The following is a 23467-nucleotide window of genomic DNA, read 5'->3' on the forward strand; positions in this document are numbered from 1 at the left end:
GGTAATGAACACAAAGTAGAATGACTTTTACGTAACAAAAAAAAAAAAATGACTTTTGAGTAATGAACACAAAGTTGAATGACTACCCATGAAATTTACTCATTCTTTTGTGGAAGTTGAGGGTGGGATGTGATGTGCTTAAATGGAGGCTTTCTTTTATAGGGGGAAAATCCCCCCAAAATTCAAGAGCCTACCGATGTGGGACAAATTTGCCAAACTTCAACATATATAATTGAAGGGCATAAGTGAGGTTATGTGGCATTCTCTTAGGCTAGAATTACTATTTATCTTTTATCTCAATTTTTTTGGCTTTTTCTTTTTTTTCCAAAATTTTAAGAATATTGAAAAGTTCAAAAGTCACCTCATTAATTTTGTACCTAATTGCACATGTTCACGTAAAAATAGCACGGACTATCTAGTTTTCGGACTGGTAATTCAAAAATAGCCAACGTTTGCAAAGTTATTGAAAAATAACCACTATTTTGCTCCAACACGGACCGGTCCAGCATAATATACTGGAGATTGGTGCACCTGTGTATGAACTTCCAGCATATTATGTCGGAACTCCAACACGCGGAAAGTTCCAGCATAATATACTAGAGATTGGAGCACATGTGTATGAACTTCTAACATATTATGATAAACCGGTATATTATACTAGAACTTCATTATATTATGCTAGAATATTTTCCGGATTTTGAACAGTATTTTCGTTCATTATGCTGGAATATATACTGGAGTTCCAGCATATTATACTGGAACTCCAGTATATTATGCTGGAATATTTTTCGGATTTTGAACAATGTTTTCGTTCTGATTTATCTTTACATAAAAAATGGCTAAATTTCGATTACTTTTGAAACCGTGACTATTTTTCAATTACCACTTATAAATCTGGCTATTTTTGAATTTTTTCCACACTATTAAGACCCCAAAAGTCACTATTAAACAAACGTTACTTTGTATTACAATCCCAAAGAGGAATACCAAAGTCTGATTTATTAGTCCCTTAAACTTCCGTCATCGCCAGACGCATCTCCTACTCAAATTTAATACAAAATCTCCGGATCATCATAGGGTGAACCACCAAATATGAGTTTGTTACTTCATTCGACATTGTCCTTTTGTAAATTAATAAGTTCATATATGCTCATCTTCTTTTCTTTTTCCTCGAAACAAGTAAAAAAATCTTAAATTATTTATGATAATCCTATTTCTACTCATTTATGATAATCCTTCTTCCATAGGAAAAATATATTCATTAACTTTTCCCCCTTTCAATATTTTCATTTTGAATGTATATTTTGTTTTGCTCTACTACAGTTGTTGTGGTTTTAATCATGGGTTCTGTTATTGCATGTTCTTCTTTTTAATCGTCGCGATATTTACGGACTTCACATTTTCCTCCGGGTTTATAATATATGGATGTGTTTGAGATGAAGATTTTTCTTCTAGAGAGAAGAATGTATTCACATGTAGTATTGGCTCCCTACACATTATGAACCAAAGCTTTGATCTTGATCGTTTACTGCCATGAAAGGTGAACATCTTAGCATAATTTAATTCTTTTTAATAGCGCATTATGATGTGATCTCCTAAAAAAATATACTTTTTGTATAGTTTTGTGGGTATTTCAAATTGGATGAGATTTAGGTATCCTTTTGTGTACTATGGTGTTCACTTGGTTTGTTTGCTATTTTGTGGGTATATGAAAGTTAATAAGTTTTTTTTTCTTTCCTGGTGCTTATCTCTTGGATTTGCATTTATGTTACCATGACAAAATTGAAGTATCAAACAAGGAAACCACAAGGAGAAAGGTCGGGAAAAAGCTCAAGCTCGGTGATGAATTCACCATTGACATGCAGTTAGAGAGAAGAAATCAGTGTCGAAGAGAGAAGAGAAGAAGCAGTTGAGAGAAAATTTTATTCTGTTATGTTCTGTATAGTGCAAATGGAAGGCTACTGTGTATATTTATACAACTAATCTAACCGACTAATTATGACAGCTGTACTAACTCTACCAATAACTATTATTCTAACTATGGTTAAGTTACCTAACTACACGAACTGATACATCCTTGACACCCCCCTCAAACTAGGACTGGGAAAGATGTTTAGAAGTCCTAGCTTGGACATCAAATATTCATGTTGAGGTCGACCAAGCCCCTTAGTAAGAAGGTCAACCTCTTGCTCTGTTGTAGCACATTAGAGAGTGGAAATGAGGCCCCGTTGAATCTTCTCACGGATAAAATGACAATCAATATCAATATGTTTCGTGCGTTCATGAAAAACATGATTGGCAGCAATGACAAGAGCTGACTTGCTATCATAGTAGATAGGCACAAGAGACTGATGCTCGAGCCCCAGCTCCTTGAGTAAATCAAGAATCCACGCAACCTCAGTGACAGTTGAAGCAAGACTACGATATTCTACTTCTGCTGAGCTTTTAGAAATGGTAGATCGATTTTTAGATTTTCAAGAGATCAAGGAAGTACCAAGCTTAACAAAATATCCTGTAACTGACTTGCGTGTATTAGGACATGCAGCCCAATCAACATCGCAAAATGCTGAAAGTGACTCAGAATAATGGGCAGTCAAGAAGACCCCCAATCCTGGACTGGTCTTGATATACCTGACCACCTTGAGTGTAGCTTCCATAAGAGAAACTTTAGGACTGCGCATAAATTGGCTGAGACTCTGAACAACAAAAGAAATGTCTGGCCTTGTGATGGTCAGATAAAGCAGCTTCCCTAAGAGCCTTTGATATGGGCCATGATTAGTCAGCAAAACATCAGCAGAGGATCCTGTATGAGCATCAAATTATGAAGTAGTTACCTTGAGATTGGGTTCTATAGGGCAAGCCACAGGTTTGGAACCTGAGAGTCCCAACTCTACAATAAGCTCCAGAGCATACTTGCATTGATGCATCAATATACCATCTTAATTTCTGGCAAATTCTATGCCTAAGAAGTACTTAGCTCTCCTAAATCCTTGATCTTGAATGAGGCTTGCAAATCATCCTTAGTCTATTGAATCAATACAAGACTATTACCAGTGATAAAAAGATCATCAACATAGACTAAGACTACTACCATGTGATTTGCTGTCCTTTTGATGAACAAGGAATAATCCAGATGGATCTGCTGAAAACCAGCATCCACTAAGGCTGAAGTTAACTTGAGATTCCATTTTCTAGATGCCTGCTTAAGCCCATAGAGGGACTTGAGCAGTTTGCAAACTGTAGAATTATCATTGGATCCATTGAAGCCTTAAGGAATTGTCATGTACACCTCCTCAATGAGATCACCTTGACAAAAAGCATTATAGACATCCATTTAATGGATGGACTAATGCCTTGAGGCTGCAAGAGACAACACACTCCTAACAGTAACCATTTTCACTACAGGGAAAAAAGTTTCTTGATAGTCTGGTACTTTCCCTTTGATTATACCATTTAGCTACTAATCGAGCTTTGAACCTTTCTACCTCTCCTGATGCCTTGTATTTGATTTTATAGACCCACTTGCATCATATGGCCTTCTGTCCTTATGGCAAAGAAACCAATTCTCAAGTTTTGTTATCCTCCAGTGCTTTAATTTCTGTTTGCATTACTTCTATCCATCTTTTGTCTTTGATAGCCTTTGAATATGTTGTAGGTTCCACCTTAACATAAAGGCTAGCTAGGTAGCTTTGATACTTTGGAGAAATTGCTTCATATCCAATAACTTCTGAAATGGGATATTTGCAGCAGCTTACAGACTTCAACTTGTTAGGTCTAACATAGTCCTTAAGCCATATGAGATGCTTAGATACTCTAGTTGACTTCCTTCTTTCCTCAACATGAGGAATACCAGGAGAAACAATGGGAATATCAACATTATTATGCTCAGCAGAAGAAGGAATCTCCTGCTCAAATAAGGGAGCAGGAGTTGTAATGGGAGAACATGGAACACTAGGTGTATTATGATGACTATGTGAGTTTGTGGTAGGAACATAACTATCCACTACAACTGCTTACATAACAAAATTCTGTCTTGGCACTGGGAATATATCTAGGAAGAGTGGTTCTGATGTACTTTCAGTTGTATGAAAGGGAAATATGTCTTCATAGAAGACTACATCTCGACTGATAAAGAACACTCTATTTTCCAAGTCCAACAATCTGTAACCTTTATGATGTGCAGCATATCCAAGTAAAACTGACCTCACAGCTCGAGGAGAAAATTTATCATGGCTTGTCAAATTAGTAGCAAAGCATAGACAACCAATGACTTTTAAGTGTGTCAATGAAGGTGGCTTACCAAGGAGCAATTCATAGAGTGATTTATGTGCTAAAACAGAAGAAAGAATCTTGTTAATGATGTAGACAGCAATGTCAATACAATGCCCCCAATATCTGATAGGTAAATGACCTTGAAATCTGATTGCCCGAGAACTCTCAAGTATGTGTCTATGTCGTCTTTCCACAACTCCATTCTGTTGAGGAGTATAAGGACAAAAACTTTGATGGACAATTCCATGTAGTTGAAATAAGTCTTTGCAAGCACTATTAAAAAATTCACTACCATTGTCTGATCTAAACACTTTAATTTGTTGGCCAAACTGTGTCTTAACCATAACAATGAAGTTCTTAAATAGGAAAATAACATCAGACTTAAGTCTCATGAGAAACACCCAAGTACACCTAGTAAAATCATCAACCAATGTGAGGAAGTATCTCATTCTATTATGAGTAGCAACTTTATAAGGTCCCCATACATCCATATGAATCAAATCAAAGCTATGTAAACTTCTGCTAGTGCTAGTTGGAAATGACACTCTAGTTTGTCGATCCAAAAGACAAATTTCACATTTAGACAATTGACTATTAGGTAAACGACCACTATAGTCTTGTAGACTAGGAATCCTCCTGAGAACTTGAATGGGAACATGCCCAGTTCTTCTATGCCATATATCCATGCTTGCTTTACTAGTTACTGCAAAAGCTCTATTTATTTTCTTCCCTAATGTTACTGACAGAATGTATAAACCTTCCTCCTCTTTACCAATCTCCTTCACCCTCCCACACAAGAGGTCCTGAAACACAAAACATTGAGGAAAGAAGGTAACACTACATTTGAGATCCTTTGTCACTTTTGAAACTGACAGGAGATTAAATTTAAAATTTGGTACACAAAGCACATCTTTCAGTGCATCACCTCCTCTAAGCTGACATTCTCCCATATGAGAAATTGTTACTGAATCTCCTGTAGGTAGTTGAACTTGCCATGTATTCCCTACTGATGTTTCATTTTTCAGCAAACTTTTATCACCAGTCATATGGTTAGTAGCACCAGTATCAACTATCCACTTATAAAGTTCTAAGTTTTCACATAATGTTAAATTACCACAGAAACATTTACTTGCCATGTTGGCACTTGCTTCTCCAATGGAATTTTTATTCAGCAATTGTAACAACTAGTTGTACTGCTCCTTAGTGAAGAATTGAGCAGGTTCAACATTGTTGCTTGGATGATGTGCAGCTGGTGAAGTTCTCAACCCTTGCTGTCCAGTTGTATCAACTATGACTGCATTCACTTTCCTCTTCTGCTTGAAGTCAGATGGATATCCAACAATCTTGTAACAATTCTCCTTTAGATGCCCTGTCTTATTACAAAATTTACACTTCATTAGTTTATAACATTCATTTCTAGTATGACCTTTCAAATGGAAAAAATCACATTCTAAGTTATAATTTCTCCTTGGTTTGGTTGTTGAATGAGCAATGAACAAGGCGGTAGGATCAATATGCCCAGTTTGCCCATAGGTACCACCACCAATCATTTTCCTGCTTTTATCCTAAACTACCATAGCATAAGCCATATTAATTGATAGTAAGGTAGACATCAATATGATTAGGCTCCTTGTTTGTTCAAAATTATCATTCAATCCCATCAAAAACTGCAGCAACCGCTGATATTCCAATTGATCAATATACTCTGTGGCTGATGGAGGAGGTGGAAGTATTGACTCATACTCTACCCAGAGATCTTTGAGCTTGGTAAAATAAGTTGACACTCATGAAATCTCATGTGTTAGGGTGAATGTTTCCTTGTGCAAGTAATACAGTCTTGATCCATCACTTTGTCAAATCGCTCCTTGAAGGAAGCCCAGACCTTCTGTGCATTAGAAGAAAATAACACTCCTGTTACCAATTCTCTGCTCACATTGCTCATGAGCCATGAAGTCACAATCGCATCACATCGATCCCATTTATTTCGCCAAATCAGAACCGAAATATTCCTTTGATATCGATCTATCAACTAAACACAATTTATTCTTACCTAATAGTGCAACCTTCATCGCATGACTCCAAAGAGAGTAGTTCTCCATTCCTGTCAAAATGAGTCCCACCGACATCGATCCTGAACCATCAGAGGGTTGCAAATAAAGATGGTGGTTGTGATCGAGAACGACGGAGCTAGCGACAACTCCAATACTCGTTTCAGCTCCATTATTCCCGGTACTCGTTGAATTTTAAGGAATCGCCATGGAAATGTGCAAAATTAGGGCTCAAAATTTCTAGATTTGAGTAGATTCTCTCAAATTTTTCTTCAATTACACGAAAAATCCCTTAGAATCACTCGATTAACTGCTCTGATACCATGATGAATTCACCATTGACATGCAGCTAGAGAGAAGAAATCAGTGTCGAAGAGAGAAGAGAAGAAGCAGCTGAGAGAAAATTTTATTCTGTTATGTTCTGTACAGTACAAATGGAAGGCTACTGTGTATATTTATACAACTAATCTAACCGACTAATTATGACAGCTGTACTAACTCTACTAATAGCTATCATTCTAACTATGGTTAAGTTAGCTAACTACAGGAGCTGATACATCCTTGACACTCGGGCTGGTAAAGGCAAGACCATTAGAATAGGAGTTACTGATCTCGATGTCAAAATCTTGGGGCTTTTGTTGGTTCATCCATATTTGAGTTAGAAGATGAGAAGCTGTGCAATTCTTATTTTTTGGGCCTTTGGGATTTCTCTCCCGTCCATATATGTGACATGTACATTCTTAGTCTTTAGGGGAGGATTTACATGGACCCAAGCGGTGTCACAGGACACCGCTTCGTCGAAAATTTTCACTACATATTTATATAAAAATAATAAGTAAAACAGAAATACAAGATAAAATCATTAAAAGTGACACCACTTGCATTGAAATAGCTCAGTAGTCTATTGGTTGACATCTTCAAGTTTAATGTAAGAGGTCTTGGGTTCGAACTCCCTTGGCTACACAAAATAATTTTTGACTGTTAGGCTTATTGCTAGAAATAGTGACACCTCTGATTTTCTGTTTTTTGTTTCATATATTTTTTCCTTATATATGTGGTTTGGTATCTTCCGCATATTTGGAAGAAGTTCAATTTAGAGTAACAATATAAAATTGATAAATCTAATCGTTTCGGATGTGAAGAATAAAATATTTTTAGTTTCTGAATATTGGCACGATCGCGGGTAAATTTACTAGTTGATACATAATTGTGAGTTAAAACGAGTACACTGGAATGTAAGTTAAAACGAGTAGACTGAAAAGTTTGAGACCCAGTCTTAGAAAAAATTATTTAGGAGCTTGGTTTGGTTTATTTATCAATAATAATTGGGTATGACTGTATGAGATGGTCTTTGTTTAGTATAAGCTTCCCAAACAAATACAGGTTCAATTCAAATCCCATGAAACTTATTTCCTCTTCCAAGACTCTACTTACAATACCTTACATATGATATTCGACAAAAAAGTAATGTAACCTAGGACAAACCTATTTGAACAACGCATATCGACCCAACCAGAAGGCTGGAACATATTACAGAGAATAATATCTACATAGATAGTGATGCATTCTTTCAGACGTGTAAATCACCAGGTAAAGCTGATGGACTCGAAGTGCAGATTCTCAACCAAACCAGATGAGCAAATGGCTGCTACGTCGTGCCTCAAGGTTTTCGGTCCAGAGGCAACTACTCCAACACTTGCTCCTTTAACTTCTAGCAAAATTCCTACAAAAGAGAACTTCATTTAGTTACCCAAGCATAGAGAGTTTGTAAGAAAGTACGGCCTACGTATGCAAAGATATATGTAATTACTCTTGAGATCAGGTCTCTGGCCATAATATGTCTTGATTGATTTGTTGAGTGATTGTTGCGGAAGACTTTCCAGCTCTTGATCAGCATAAGCTAATAATGAGTTTAAAGATTTTGTTGAATCTGCCATGTCCTGAATCTGTTTAGTTTCCCTAGCACTTTTCTTCTTGTTCCAAAGGAAGACTGCACTTGCTGCAATTACTATAGAAACTGCTATAAACAGCATGTTGAACAATGCCCTTGTGTGATATGGGAATACTTTGTTAGTACCATGGTCCATAGGGTAAACATAGTATTGGTAAAGTAGCCCCACAAATAGAAGGTAAAGAGCAAATGAGGAGGATATTATAGCAGCAAGCCAAAGCCAGTTGTTTTGGCCTAAAATTGGGGTTATGGGTGCATCAGAATGGTTAGGTTTGAACAAAACAGTTCGAAGAGGTTCGGGTTTTTCTGGTGCTGGTTCATTCTCTCTGGTAATATAAGCCTCAATTTGTAGGTCAAGATTAGAACATCCTGAAGGAGTGCCTGATAAAGGAAGAAGAAGGTCTAACATAGAGAATTGAGAAGAGTTCTTGAACACACTGACTAATAGAATCTTGGGGGTATTGCATTTCAGTGTTGAGCTCATATATATCAGCTCTCTGATTATTGAAATGAACGGAGTAATTCCACTTCCTCCACTGATCAGCACCAATGTATCATGCCTGTGATTAAAATGGCTACATCATCACAATTGTTAAGGTAATTACATATAAATGTTCATAACAAGATTAGCATTAATTGTTAATCTAGTAACATGTATTCACAAGTTAAAAATACACAGATACCATAAAAGTTTCTCTACACTATTAGTATATATAACTTAAAAACCAATAATGCAATACATTATTGCAATATGAACATGTCGTGGAATACTAACCTTAGGAAATGAGTGGAAACAGGTCCATAGGGTCCTTCAACAGAAACTTCAAGGCGATCCACAGGGGAAGGCAAAGATATAACATCGTAAAGTTTCTTGGTCCAACTTCCTTCACATTTGATAACAACACTAATTGTATCTGATTCTAAGTTACTGTTTGATGTTACAGTGAATGGATGCCACTGCAGCTTTGATATACTTGGTACATTTAGGAACATGACGCTAGTTGGAGAGTACTCCAAACCTACAAATCATAAATAAATAAATATAAAAGTTTTAGAAATTCGTTGCGTAGCCAGTGTATATAAGTATATTTTTGCTTCAAAAGGCGGAACCGTTACCTGGTATTTTGGAAAAGTTGAGTTCAAAAGTTTCACAAGTCAAAACTCTGGCTGAAACTAAAGAAACTTTTTGTTTTGATTGCAAAAACCTCAAGTATCGATCGATGAGGAAGAGGAAGAAACCAGGAAGCATAATGCAGGCGTAGAACATTCCAGTGTGGAGTAAGAAGAAAGCCATGAATAGAATGTAGAGGTAATGAGTGTAGAAGAAGAGTTCAAACATTCTTCTTCTTATTGCTGGAAAAGTTGTTATCCACAATATCAAACCAACCAGTAAACCAATCTCTCCTGGGACATTTGATATGTAATGTGGATCCCATTTAAGCATCTGCATTAAACCAAATATATTAAATAAGATATGATCAAAATGAATACTGCTATCCTATTCTACTCTTCTTTCCTTCCTTTTTATTTTGTCTTTAAAAAGACCTTTAATAAGAAAATAAGAAATGTAGACTGGGCAGTTATGGCGGGAAAGTTATTGTCATTTGAACTCGTGTACGCATGATGCATTCCAAGTTAGATGTATTTAAAACCTTTTAAGTATGTGGATATTAAGCAATATGTCCATCCGCACTTATTGATTTCTGTATATACATTCTTGGTTACAGAGACACAACTGCATCCATGACTTAATCCACGCGAGTTTAACTTTTAAGGTTTTTAGTATTAAATCTATTACTCCCTCCGTTTCAGTTTATGTAAATCTATTTCCTTTTTTGTTCGTTCAAAAAAGAATGACCCCTTTTTAAATTTGGAAACAATTTAGTTTAAACTTACAATTCTACCCTTAATGAGAAGTTTTTATAACCACACAAATATTCTGAGCCCCTTTTTGACCTGTTTAGGACCACAAATTTCAAAAGCCTTTATTTTTTCTTAAACTCCGTGCCCAATCAAACAAGTTCACATAAATTAAAACGGAGGGAGTATATTTTAAAAATTATGGGTTCACATATATTAATTACTTGTTACAATTTTAATAAATATTTACACATATATTTATGCACAATTCGAAAAAAAGTACTTAGTTCAGAGGTACCTGGTAGCCCATACTACATACTGCTTTATGTATGCATCCCCTAATTGTAATTTAAATTGTGACCTCTTAATACTCCATCCGTTTCAATTTACATGAGTTAGTTTGACTCGACACATAGTTTAAGAAAAAAGAGGAAATTTTTTGAAACTTATGGTCTTAAAAGCTTAAGCAGTAAAAGCTTTGTGAAGTCATGACATTTGTGTGGTTATAAAAGCTTCTTATTAATGGTAAAATAAATAAAATGGAGAGTTTAAAATTGAATTATTTTCAAATTTAAAAATATGACATTTATTTTGAAATATATTAAAAAGAAAAGTAACTCGTTTAAACGGAGGGAGTATATAATAATATGATCACGTCAGATAGGCATCATGCTGGTGTGTCGGCTATCTTCTAGAGTTATAGATGCCCAAATGGATGTCACAATTAAAAACTTTTGTTTGGTTGATTAGTGGTGTAGAATATGCAGGGAAACTTATTAATAATTCCATTGCTTCATTCTCTTTTTTGATGGGGTCCCAACTCCCAAAGGGAGAATCCATAAATTAAGAAAGACCAAACAGTAAGGGGTTCATGAAAATGGCAACTGCAATAGGCAAATGGACAAATAATATTGATGTGGTCCAATTCCCACTCTATTGTGGTGTCACTCTCATGGCTAATGGCATGGGGAGTGGGCTCTCAAATCCCAATCAAACTTCCAAAACTAGTGGAACCTTAAATTTAATCTTACGAAGGTTTCCCACATTAATTAACTGTTTCACCAAACTTTTATTCATTAAATGGTACTATGTTAGTTAATCACTATGTGGAAGATTTTCAAGAAAAAAATCATAAATAACTAGATTTACAAAAAAATAACCACAATTTTAAAATATTCGAAATTTAGCTACTTTTTCATATAAAGATAAAATATGAACAAAAACACCCTTAAAAATCCGAAAATATTCCAACATAATATGATGAAGTTCGAATTTTTTTTACATATGAGCTTCCAGCATAATATGCTTGAGTTCCAAACATAATATGCTGGAAGTTTATATGCAGGAGTTCCATAATCCAACATACTATGCTGGAACTTTCCGTGTGCTGGAGTTCCAACATAATATGCTGGAAACTTATACACAGAAACTCCATAATCCAGCATAATATGCTAGAACTTTCCGTGTTTCAGTACAAAAAATGCTATTTTTCAACAAATTTATAAACGCTGGATAATTTTTCATTATCAGTACGAAAACTGGCTAGCCCGTACTATTTTGCCCAGATTTTCCGTTAATTCTACTAAATTATACCAAGTCTTGGTGGTTTTTGGTATATGAGCTTATTTATTGGAAAAAAGAGCTTCTAGACTTTAAGATATGAGAAACTAAAAAATCTAAACATTTCTTGGTCTTGTTATCAATAAAAATGCTCAACCCCTAATTTTTAAAAGAACAATCATTCCAATGGGAAATTAATCAATTATAATTTGTACTAGCTTTGCCTTTTGTTATGAAAAGACTAAAAGGTTTGGGCAGAGTAGATAGGAGATAAAATGTAATAATGAAATCTTCTGTGTATCACATTATACATTTGATTGCTCTTCACATAATGAGACAACTTAATTAGATAATGACCTTAGTAAAAGGGTGATGATACATAACTATCTGATTTTGCTTTTTTGAATTTGAACTTCATTCCATTGAAATTGTAGTGTTAGGTAAGAGCTAGACCTGAGGCACAATTATTACCAAATATGCATAAGAGGAATTGGATTAGTTTTTAACGTATTAGACTATGAACGCATACTTTTTGGAAATTCTTTTTAAAAGTGAAACTATGAAAACTTTAAACTCAGGTAAAATTTCAGTATCTAGATTCTAGAGGGACACCAACCACCCTATAAAAGTTATCATTGTTGTTTGGTTACATCAATAATAATAACTTTATTGTATAATATTATCGTTATATTCTTTTTAAGATGAAAAATATATCGAAAGTAATTAAAATCAACTATTCATTGTAAAGTAAAAGGAAAAAAGAAAAGAAAAGAATTCACTCCCTTTCTTCAATTTGAAGAATTAGTTTAAATAATTATTCGCCTAATTGCTTAAAATAAAAATAACCGGTTGATATGCATTAGATATATAATTTATTTATAATATGTGTATAATTAATATATAATTTATATATACTGACTAAAAAAATAAATAGTGAAGCCGACCGGCTATTTATGTAAAGATTCCTTGCAAGTTTCTTAAATTTGAATGATATTAATGTGCTACATCACCCATACTTTTGATATATGGTGAGGTTTGAAACCTAGTGAACTTAATATTCACATCTTCTTTTGAGTGTGGGCACTATCAACCTAACAACATGTTATTATTGAGTGGCAAACCAAGAAAATTTGGTGTGTAAGGATCATCTTTTTACTGTATAAGTTAAGTTTCAAAAATTGCTTTATCTTCTTTTTGACGTTCTCTTGAATCTTGATTAAGTAGTTTCTTGTACATGAAGTTCACGTAGCAATATCTCTATATATCCTAGAATTTCAAAGTTTCTTTTTTCCTAATTCAAGCATAATTGATGCGGTTTGGCAATAAATTACACATCATAATCAGGCAGCCTTTAAGTTATGGAAATCTTGAAAATCCAACACCAACCACCCCCACCTTCTCAAAAGAGTACTGTCTTTTTAAGATAGAAAGTTCAAATATTTAGTGCACTTGATACAAAGAAATCAGAGGAATATAATTAACCTAAACGCTTAAACTAAAAACACCTAATGAATATATAATATATGTATATCGGCTAGAAAAAATAAACAGTGAATCTAGCTAGCTATTTTTGTAGTATCAGTGTATAATATATTCCTTAAGATCGTCCAGTGGCGGATCCAGAATTTTCATCAAGGGGTGTCAAAATATAAATAATTAGATATATCGAAAAGTCAAGGAGAATCAACGCATAGTAAATATACATAAAATAAAAAAAATTATCTAGCAAAATAGTGTAATTTTTCGGCGAAAGGGTTACATGTCTCCGCCACTGAGATCGTCACTGAAAATCTTATTTCTTGGAGTGTCGTGGTTTAAAGAGCAATCTTGGGGTGTGCAACATTCTATAGATTATTACTTCAGTGGAAATTTCTTAATTTTTACTGTATTTGAAACAAAATTAGGATAGAATTCAAGAATAAATTATGAATAAACATGGTGTAATTAGGAGGAGAAATTACCTCATGTAATCGACCAGAGACAGCCCAAAAGAGAATAAAGAGAAGACCATGAATAGTGAATAGGGTCATAGCAATATGTCCCAACCATATATGATATTTGATGCTACCTTCTGAAGTTAGCCCCAAAAGAGGCAAAATAGATGACCCTCTGCTCACTGGGTAAAACAGAAATGTTAAACATATATTCCCTGTTAGCCCTATCACCAATGCCAACCTATCAATCCTTGCCTGCCACCTACAATGTTTCCACCACAAAAAAGAAAAATGTTATATCCCCAGCTCACCTAAAAATTGCAAACAAATATTAAGCAAAATTATGTGGGAATTTTTTTCTTCTTCTTTAGATGCTACTCTTCCCTACTCGAAGTATTTCATAAATAGTAAAAGATCAAAAAGTGTTACTCCTCTTGTCTCAAATATATATATACTTCTTTTTTTAAAGTTCACCCTTGTTACACCAATCGATGAAGTGTTAATTACATGAGACATTTAACACAAAGATAAAGGGTCTTTTATGGTTATCTTTTTAAAGGTGTGCAAAATTTTTAAAGATCAGACAATATGAACTGAAGGTAGCTGTATAATGTACAACAAGCAATATGATTAGAACTTTCTCTTTTTCTTTTTATCTTTGTGTTTTTAGGAGGATTTGGGAAAGGAGATACTTACACTTGAACTCCTTTAGTTGCCGCATAAGTGGTAATGGTACTATAGTGAAAATAGACAAATGCCGAGAAATACCAAACGCAGAGAATAATGAACATGGCCAGAAAAAAGAGCTCTATCCATGTCACTATCCCTAATGGTTTCATGATTTTTGGCTTCTTCAACACCTTCAACCAATCCTTGTTGCTGTATACAATTTGAAGGAAAACAACAATAACAAGTAGAGAAAACAATTAATACATGTAATCTCAAATGAAACTCCTTCAATCAAACAAGAAAAGCTTAAAACATTATTTTTTGTGGATATATATACCAGTATGAAGTGACACTATCACTTTTTTGCTTCTCCAAATGGACATAAATGCAACCCAAAACAGCTATGAATAAGATTGGCAGTGTGAAGTTCATCATAATGGGACCTGTAAAATGACACCAAGAATCAAATATACAAAAAAAATTAATTTTTCCCTCATCTCAATATTTTTAAAAAAATAAATAAAAGAAGAAAAGAGGAGTCGGATTCTCATGCTAATATTTTCTGTATCGTTCAAATTTTATGGAACATTCCAAAAGGGACAAAAAGAATGGAAAAAATGGAGGAAGGAGTTAGATATATACCTTGGATATCAAAGAATGTGGAGTTAGTAGCAGCAAGGAGAGCAGGAACCCATTTCTGATAATATGTGAAAGTTGGCATAATTACCCACATCATCAAATTCCCAAGAAATATTGTAAGTGCTAAAGCTAATATTGCTCCTTGTATCATTCTTATTTTTCCATCAGAAAGTGATGATGATGATGATCTCTTCTTCACCTCCATTATTTCTAGCTTCTTTATTTCTCTAATTAGCTTGTTTATGGCCTTTCAATGGAAGAAGATATAGTGAACTTGTTAGCAAAGGAGTGTTACAAGTTCTCTGCTATAAATAAGCAAGTTAGTATTAGATGCTGACCTGACAAGATTATTACACCTCACTTTTTTTAATAATCGCGGTATTCCGATCAGCTTTCATACACCTCAACTAATTCTAGAGGTACCTGTTAACTTCCACTAGTACAAATATCGAATAATTTTATGCATCAAAATTAGATTTAAAAAAATGATGAATTAACCCAAATAGACTCCTACCCAATCACTTAAACTAAAAATGGCTAGTGGAGGTACTCTCTCCGCCTCATAGTCGTGGTTACTAAAAGTAAAAGTAATTATCTCAAATTATTTGTCATTTTAGAAGTTCAAGACAAATTTTTTTTTAATTTTTTTTTTACCCTTATTAATTATCCTTGAAGATTACAAACACCTCAATTATGAATAACTTTGTTCAAATACCAACAAAGAAAGATTAAATATTAAGACATGAATAAAGATAAAGTAGTCAAAATCTCATCCTAATTAATTTCTCTTAAGGGACATGTACAAGAGAATCATGACAGATAATTTGAGACGGAGGGAGTATAAAATATGCATAATGTATTATATGTGGATAATTATATATAATTAATATATAAACTATGTATATGACTAGAAAAAGTAAACAATGAATATTGCCGGCAATTTGTGTAAAATCCCTATTTCTCCTTTTTTTTTCCACCTAACTTTTGTGAATTATTTTTTTGCTTTAGGCCATCAGGACAAAGAAGTGTAATTTTAAGCTCTTTTTCAAGTTTTGGTCTAAACTTTGCCTTTAAACTAATTTCTTTACGAAATAGTGGGGATGTATATTTGGCTTTAGCGACAGTTTAGTTTAGGTCTTAACTGTGCTGCGCTAAATGTACTAATCGGAGTGTAGGTAACTTCCCTCAAATAGGTCATCAAACTAAAATAGCCATGGCAAACTTATGGCATATATATCATTTTAACTTAATTCTATGTCTAGCTCCCTAACCAAATATTTTGAGCTACTGCTTTTGTAAATACTTTTTGGCAATTCCCGAAGATTATTTTATTGTTTTTTCAATGACAAAATGGAGAAAGTATTAAAACACATACTATATTAAAAACAATATTCATCATTTCCTTTTATCTTTTTAGGTAATACATTGATGGAAAAATATTTTATTATAAAATTCTGAAAGCTCTACGGTTCTCTTTAAGTCTCCACTTTTTTTGAGGCTACTAAAGATCTTAGCACTCTCAAACTTGATGATATAGAAGGGAAATTGGTGACATACAAGAGATCACTGAATTAACAGAAAAATGAGACATTAGAGGAGGCATCGCAAGAAAAGGATGATCAACCAAAAGGAAAAGAAGGCACACCGATAATGGCGGAAATAAATCAAGAAGGCCAAAATTGAAAAATAGAGGAGAAAAGAAGAGAAGGTACATGCAATTTTTGTTGTGATAGAGATTCCATTGAAAGCGAAGAGAAGTCAAATAATATTCAAATTGATCTGCCAAGAATTTCTGCGATTGTTAAAAAGGACAATTTGGTTGCAAGAGATGCCCGTCTAAAAAAGATTGGTGTTTTACAAGAAAAGTTATTTGATAGTATTGAAGATAAACCTAGTAACGAAAAAAACAAGATGATTCATCAAGAGAGAATTTATGACAATCTACCCTTGAAGCAGAAATAACTTGGGATTTAGAACTGCAACTCATGATTATAGATATTGAAGATGCAATTAATTTCGTGCCATTGTTCGAAATTGCATGTTTTAAGGAGCATGGAGAAATATCTATTGGTGGCATTACTCTACAACCTATAGGATGGCCAACTGAAGTTGAATGAATGTACAAGACCAATCACAAGGCAACTGAAGAAGTAGATAATTTCAAAGTAAGAAAAAAATATGTTGATGCTATTTTGAAAAAATTTACCATGGTTAAAGCAAAATCATATATGGCCAATATTGAAGAGAATTTGAAATTGACTAAAGATGACACTCGTGATTTTAGTGATGCAACATATTTTAGAAAATTAATAGAGAGCCTAAAGTATTTAACTTCTACAAGGCTTGATGTTACTCATGGCATGCTCAAGTTTGAAGATCTTGGTTTAAGGGAGGCTGTTGGAAATTAAACCAAGATTAATTATAATTCTTAAGTTTTCTAGGATTTGGTATTTGTTAGTTTACTTAATTCATGTCTTATTAGGATTCACAATCAAAATCATATAGGAATTGATTTTCTAAATTCTAGTCAAATTTGGTTTGTAGTATTATAAATAGGGGTGCTACTACATATTTTCTATTGTGGAGAGATAGCATGTAGTGAGATTTAAAACTTTATGAGTTGTGAAAAAGCCTCTTACCACGTTCTCTCTAGTTTATAAATTTCTTCTATATAGTCTTTGTTGAATTTTTTTCTTGTGCCTAAATCCTTTTCGAGTTGTTTCAATCCTTCATACATGAACATAGTATGGGATGTAAAAGAATTTAATTTTATTGTTGTAGAGTTTTTTTTTTAATTTCAAAAATCTGGTTCGGACTTAATTTGTACCATGAATCTTGCGGTTGTTGCCTTAGATTTTGATCACGCCCAACTATACCTTATAAAAAGGACTAAACCCTCCGTATTGATCCCTCATATACGTTAGGAGTGATGTTGTTTAACAACTACCTAAATATGCACTCTCTTTCGAATAATACACACTAAATAGGCACAGTCGATTGAGAGCTCTTCAACCAACCACAATATAAACGTAGTTGAACAAATAGAGAAAAATTACGGCAAATCTATATTAACGTAACAGGAAAATCATCCTCCAATAGGTTCCATCAAAACTCTAGATTAGAATTTTAGCTACTCATACTCATAGTAACAATATTCCAAGTATTTTGCATAAATAAATTACAAAGTAAATATGAAGAAATGTAGAAATAGATGATTCTTTCCCCCAACGGGTGTTCCACGAGCTATTCTTGCCTCCGGTCGCAAAACTCCTTCAAAAGTGGTATTTAATGTCTATTTATATGTGTAGGAACAAACCTAAATGACATAGCCCAAGTCTTAGTCAAACAAAGAGACAAAATAAGCCTTCAAAATCCGGATCAGGCTCGCCTCAGATCGCGCCTCATGAGGTAAAATACGAGATGAACCTCGCCCCAGACTATGCGACGCTTGCCTCCACGTGAGCTCAACTTCGCCTTATCCCTCGTGTCTCCTGCTCCCACGCGAGCTCAAAGGCTCACCTCGCCAGCTCTAACGCGAGCTCAATAGCTCGCTTCGCCAGCTTCCTCATTTTTCAGCTGCTCACTTCTTTCTTTCTTCTTTTCAACTGTTTTCGAGCATGCTTTAGACTTTAAATATTCCTTTTGCTCTACTTTTATCTCCAATGTACCTGCACATAAAATACACTCCATTACGCGCAAATAAATTATAGTTTCGCATTAAAGCACCTAAAATGTAAGGTAAATAATGTCCTAAATATGGAATTATAGCCGAACATCAATACCCCACACTTAAACATTGCTCGTCCTCGAGCAATCAAACTACACTTATAGACACGACCTTTTAAGCAATTCCCTTAACTCGTCACATCAAGAATCTTTAAAATATACTAAGCACAAAGGTGTAACATCCTCACCTCAAGATTTGACTCATAAATACCATACACTTACTTACTCTAACATGGAGGTCAACAACATTACCTATCCATCATGAATCACGTGCCCTCACACAACAAAAGAGATTAGTTCCACACACAATAAATTTTAAGACCGTAGGGACACAAGATAGGAAGAATTCGCTCGCTCTCAGAAATAACATTCATATGTCACAAATGATGCACCATAGGGTTGCCCGTAGTGTAATACTCTACTAATCGAGCTCATTCAATCTAGGATCAAGTAGGACTTTATTTGGTTGTAATGTAGGCTGCGGGTCTGGTAGGATATATTTAGATATGAGTGACTACACCTCCCTTAAGCACTTTAATACATATACTTCAATACTCAAGCCCATATTTATGTCAAACTAAAACTCCACCTTCATATCAATGTATATTACCCCATACTTATTTAAGCACAATTACATCACTAGCCACCACCATCAATGTATTCCTCCTCCTCCTCCTCCTCCTCATCATCATCATCCGACTGCTCCAGCTCGGCCTCGGACTGCTCAGGTGTGTTGACATCCTCATCCTCTGGGAGTGTGTAGCCATCACCAAGCCCATCCAGCTGCTGAGCATGAGCATTGAGCGGGAAACACTCCTCTAATATGGCCCTCTCCTTTGTAGTGCCCGAACATCCCCCAATCCGAAGCTGCAAGTCCATCATCCCATAAAAATGGGCCATAAAGCTGTCATCGCGAGCATTGCGCTCGACACCTGTCATTGATGGCATATCAGTCTCCTCCTTAACCCGGACACTTGTAATGTCCATTAGTCGTAGGGGATGATCAATGATGTGATCAAAAGCTTTCTCCTTCTCCACCTCTTCCTGTCTCAAATACCGTGTTAACATGTTTGCAAAGGGCATTCAATCAATTCTCTTACTAGTTCTCACTTGAGTCATTTGGTAGAGGATCAAATGACCCACATTCACCCTCTGGCCAGTCATGAGGAAATATAGCACACACGTCCTCTCACGGCTAATAAGAGTGTCATGATTGCAAGGTAGGAGCCGTGTATTAATCAATTTCAGCCATACTTGAGCCTCTGCCCTCATATTCTTCTTGGGGAATTTACTATGACGATTGGTTTTCTTATCCCGAACCTACGCCGCCATAGAATTGACACCACAAAGAGTGTGTCTCAGTTCTCAATATGTAGGACGAGTGATGAAATTATCCAAGGGTTCCTGAGGAACATTTGGAGCACCTAAGGAATTGCATATTGCTGAGGCTGAAAAATCTATCAACCTTCCTTGAATGGGCACCAGCTGCTCAGGATCGTTTGGATCAAAACTGGCATAAAATTCTCAAACCAGATTGACATTTATATCCCCGGTATTTTTGAACACATAACACAGCCCCAACTCATTAATACCTCTCCAGATTGCTTGGTACTTAGCTTGTAGGCAACACTCATGAATAGTAGATTCCGGATGTATATGTCTCGGCCTACAACATTTGTACCAGTCCTTAACATGTGGATGTATGCTCTTGAGTCCAAACTCCCTCTATCCTTGAGATTGTGGGTGAGTGGCTGCTATAGCTGCCACTGCTTGCAATCCTTCAACTTGACTTGAAGTGGCTTCAGCCCCTTTTCTCTTCTTCGGTAGAGGTGCAGAGGAAGCCTTAGCCTTAGATGGAACAGTGGATGTGGCCTTGCCTTTACCAGTGTCCTTCCTTGGAGGCATATTTGTATCTACACAAGTGGGCATTAATCAGTTTAGGACGCATTGCAACATTCAAAACATGGTCTTGCGACCCCACACTTAAGAGTTCAACATATGATTTTCCATAATTTCCGAGGTCACTCAGACTTCACCTCATATTTTCTAAGTATGAGAATCAAGCAATGACACATGGGTGCTTCCTCCAAATTAGAAGCATCGGGTTACCAGTGAGCCACTCCACACTTAAAGTTTTAAAGTGGTGCACGACTACATAGCACTAGTCTCACAATCCTAGAGACTCAGGCTCCAATGGGGACAAAGAATACCTTTGAGGCATTATGACAAACACTTAGCATGCACTAGTGCCATGGGAGTGCTTTTAGGGATGAGGGATTACCTCACCCTCCTAAATCGGCTTGGGAGTTCCATGCTACCACTTGTTCACACAATAACAACACCATTCCTATGGGGTTCATGGGGTTGGGACACACAAACACATTGTTACAATGAATAACAACCCCAAAAATTTGTATCCAATGACATGCATTCACCCAATTCGAAATTGCCAAAGAATGGATGTAGAAATCATACCTTAGATGTTTAAGAGGAAGGATTGCCCTTGAATTGATGTTGCAGGTGAAGGAAAGAGCAGGGAATGCTTGTCTTCAAAGGGTTTGTGAGGGAGGGTTCTTGAGGCGTGAGTGTGTGAGATTGTTATGAGTGATGTTTGAGGCGTTTAGTTTATATTTTAAGGGAGGGGTTTTAAAAGGAACAAAACAAAAGGATTAAAAGAAAACTGGAAAACAAATACTTACCTGGCGACGCGATGCTAATGGCGCGCTATACCCCGTGTGAAGCGAGCTCCAACGCGAGATGTGGGGCGCGCGACGTGAGATAATACGCACATTTCACCTCGCTGTAACCCATGCGAGGCGAGCTCCCACGCGAGAAATAACACTGGCGACGCGATGCTTTCCGCCTGGCCTAGCTCGCTGGGGACCTAGCGACGCGAGGTCCAGTGCACGATCCGCTGGAATTGCCTGCAAACATGTTAGTTCCTACAAACAAAAAGAATTTTTTTAATTACGCTAAAAATCAACTACGAATTGGGTTGCCTCCCAATGAGCTCCTTAGTTAACGTCACGGCATGACGAATACAACATTACAATGGGTTGCCTCCCATGAAGTGCCTGATTTAATATTGCAGCACGACTCAGGAAATCGACTTAAAGCTCGCTCAACATTGTTGGCTCTAGAAAATGAGTCACCGATACTACTTTCGTCTCATCCATGCCCAAATAATGTTTCAACATGTGACCATTGACTCTGAACTTGCGAGAACCATCTTCTGAAGCAATCTCAATGGCTCCGGTGGGATGAATCTCTAGCACACGAAATGGTCCTGATCATCTTGACTTCAATTTGCCTGGAAATAACCTCAATCTCGAATTGAATAATAATAAAACGTCTCCCGACTTAAAATTTCGCTCAAGAATATTTTTGTCGTGCACCAGTTTCATTCTTTCCTTATATAACCTTGTACTCTCAAAAGCATGGTAACGGAACTCGTCAAGTTCATGCAGCTCTATGACTCTACTAGTTCCAGCGGCCTCCAAGTCCAGATTTAATAGTCGTAACGCCCAGAAGGCTTTATGCTCTAACTCCACCAGCAAGTGACATGCCTTTCCGAACACCAATTTATACGGTGACATACCAATCAGAGTTTTGAATCCAGAGCGGTAAGCCCATAGCGCATCATCCAATTTTCTCGCCCAATCAATCCGAGTAGCATTTACAGTTTTGGTCAAAACACTTTTGATTTCTCTGTTTGACACCTCGACTTGCCCACTTGTTTATGGGTGATACGGAGTATCAACTTTATGTAGAACGCCATATTTCTCCAACAACTTTGCAAAGGATCGGTTGCAGAAGTGGGTGCCCCCATCACCGATGATAGATCTTGGAGTGCCAAATGGGGTGAAGATGTTCTTTCTCAGGAAACCAATAACTGCCTTTGCATCGTTTGTTGGAAGTGCTACGACTTCTACCCATTTCGAGACATAGTCCACATCTACAAGTATGTACTTGTTTTTATATGACCTAACAAATGGTCCCATAAAGTCGATTCCCCATACATCGAATACTTCCACCTCTTGAATTGGGTTCATGGGCATCTCATGTCGACGAGAAATATTCCATGTCCGTTGGCACTCATCATAACTTTTCAACCAGAAGTGTGCATCTTTAAACAACATCGGCCAATAAAAATCTGACTCCAACACTTTAGCCGCTGTCCTTACACCTCCAAAATGTCCTCCTTACGGTGAAGCATGACATGCCTGCAAAACAGAAGATTGAGCTATCTCGGGAATGCATCTCCGAATTATTTTATCAAGACAAATCCTGAACAAATATGGTTCATCCCAGAAATACATGCGACAATCACAAAAAAACTTTTTCTTTTGCATAGGAGACAAGTCATATGGAACAATACCGCTTGCCAGGTAATTTGCAATATCTGCATACCATGGTGTAGCCTCGAGGCTCGTTGCTAAGAGTTGTTCATATGGTAAAGTCTCCATGATTTCCTCTACCTCAACCTTCTTTTCCTCTCCTTCAAGCCTGGACAAATGATCAGCAACTTGGTTTTATGTTCCCTTTCGGTCCCGGATTTCCAAGTCAAACTCTTGTAGAAGTAGCGCCCATTGAATTAGGCGTGGATTTGATTCCTTTTTCTCAATTAGGTACCTTAGGGCAGCATGGTCAGTGTAAACAATTACCTTTGAGCCTATCAGGTATGACCTGAATTTATCAAATGCGAACACCACAACTAGCATCTCCTTCTCTGTCACTGTGTAATTTAGTTGGGCGCCGCTCAAGGTTCTACTTGCGTAGTATATCAGATGCATGAATTTATCTTTTCG

General features: G+C 36.0%; 1 protein-coding gene across 2 annotated transcripts; it reads right to left on the minus strand.

Moving 5' to 3' along the window:
• Positions 1-7650: 7650 nt before the first annotated feature.
• LOC107818189 (ferric reduction oxidase 2) lies at positions 7651-15268 on the minus strand. 2 transcript variants are annotated; one of them, XM_016644135.2, is made up of 8 exons: positions 14937-15268; positions 14632-14737; positions 14322-14504; positions 13653-13887; positions 9388-9715; positions 9047-9290; positions 8131-8831; positions 7651-8043 (listed from the first exon to the last, which is right to left on the minus strand). In XM_016644135.2, the coding sequence occupies exons 1-8, from the start codon at positions 15136-15138 to the stop codon at positions 7904-7906; spliced, it is 2139 nt and encodes a 712-aa protein (XP_016499621.1). In that variant the 5' UTR covers positions 15139-15268; the 3' UTR covers positions 7651-7903. The 2 variants fall into 2 exon arrangements, with proteins under 2 accessions (XP_016499621.1, XP_016499620.1); XM_016644134.2 differs by having other exon boundaries at positions 8131-8846; positions 14937-15243.
• Positions 15269-23467: the final 8199 nt, after the last annotated feature.

Source organism: Nicotiana tabacum, chromosome 19 (assembly GCF_000715075.1).
Source record: "Nicotiana tabacum cultivar K326 chromosome 19, ASM71507v2, whole genome shotgun sequence".
Taxonomy (NCBI): Eukaryota; Viridiplantae; Streptophyta; class Magnoliopsida; order Solanales; family Solanaceae; genus Nicotiana; species Nicotiana tabacum.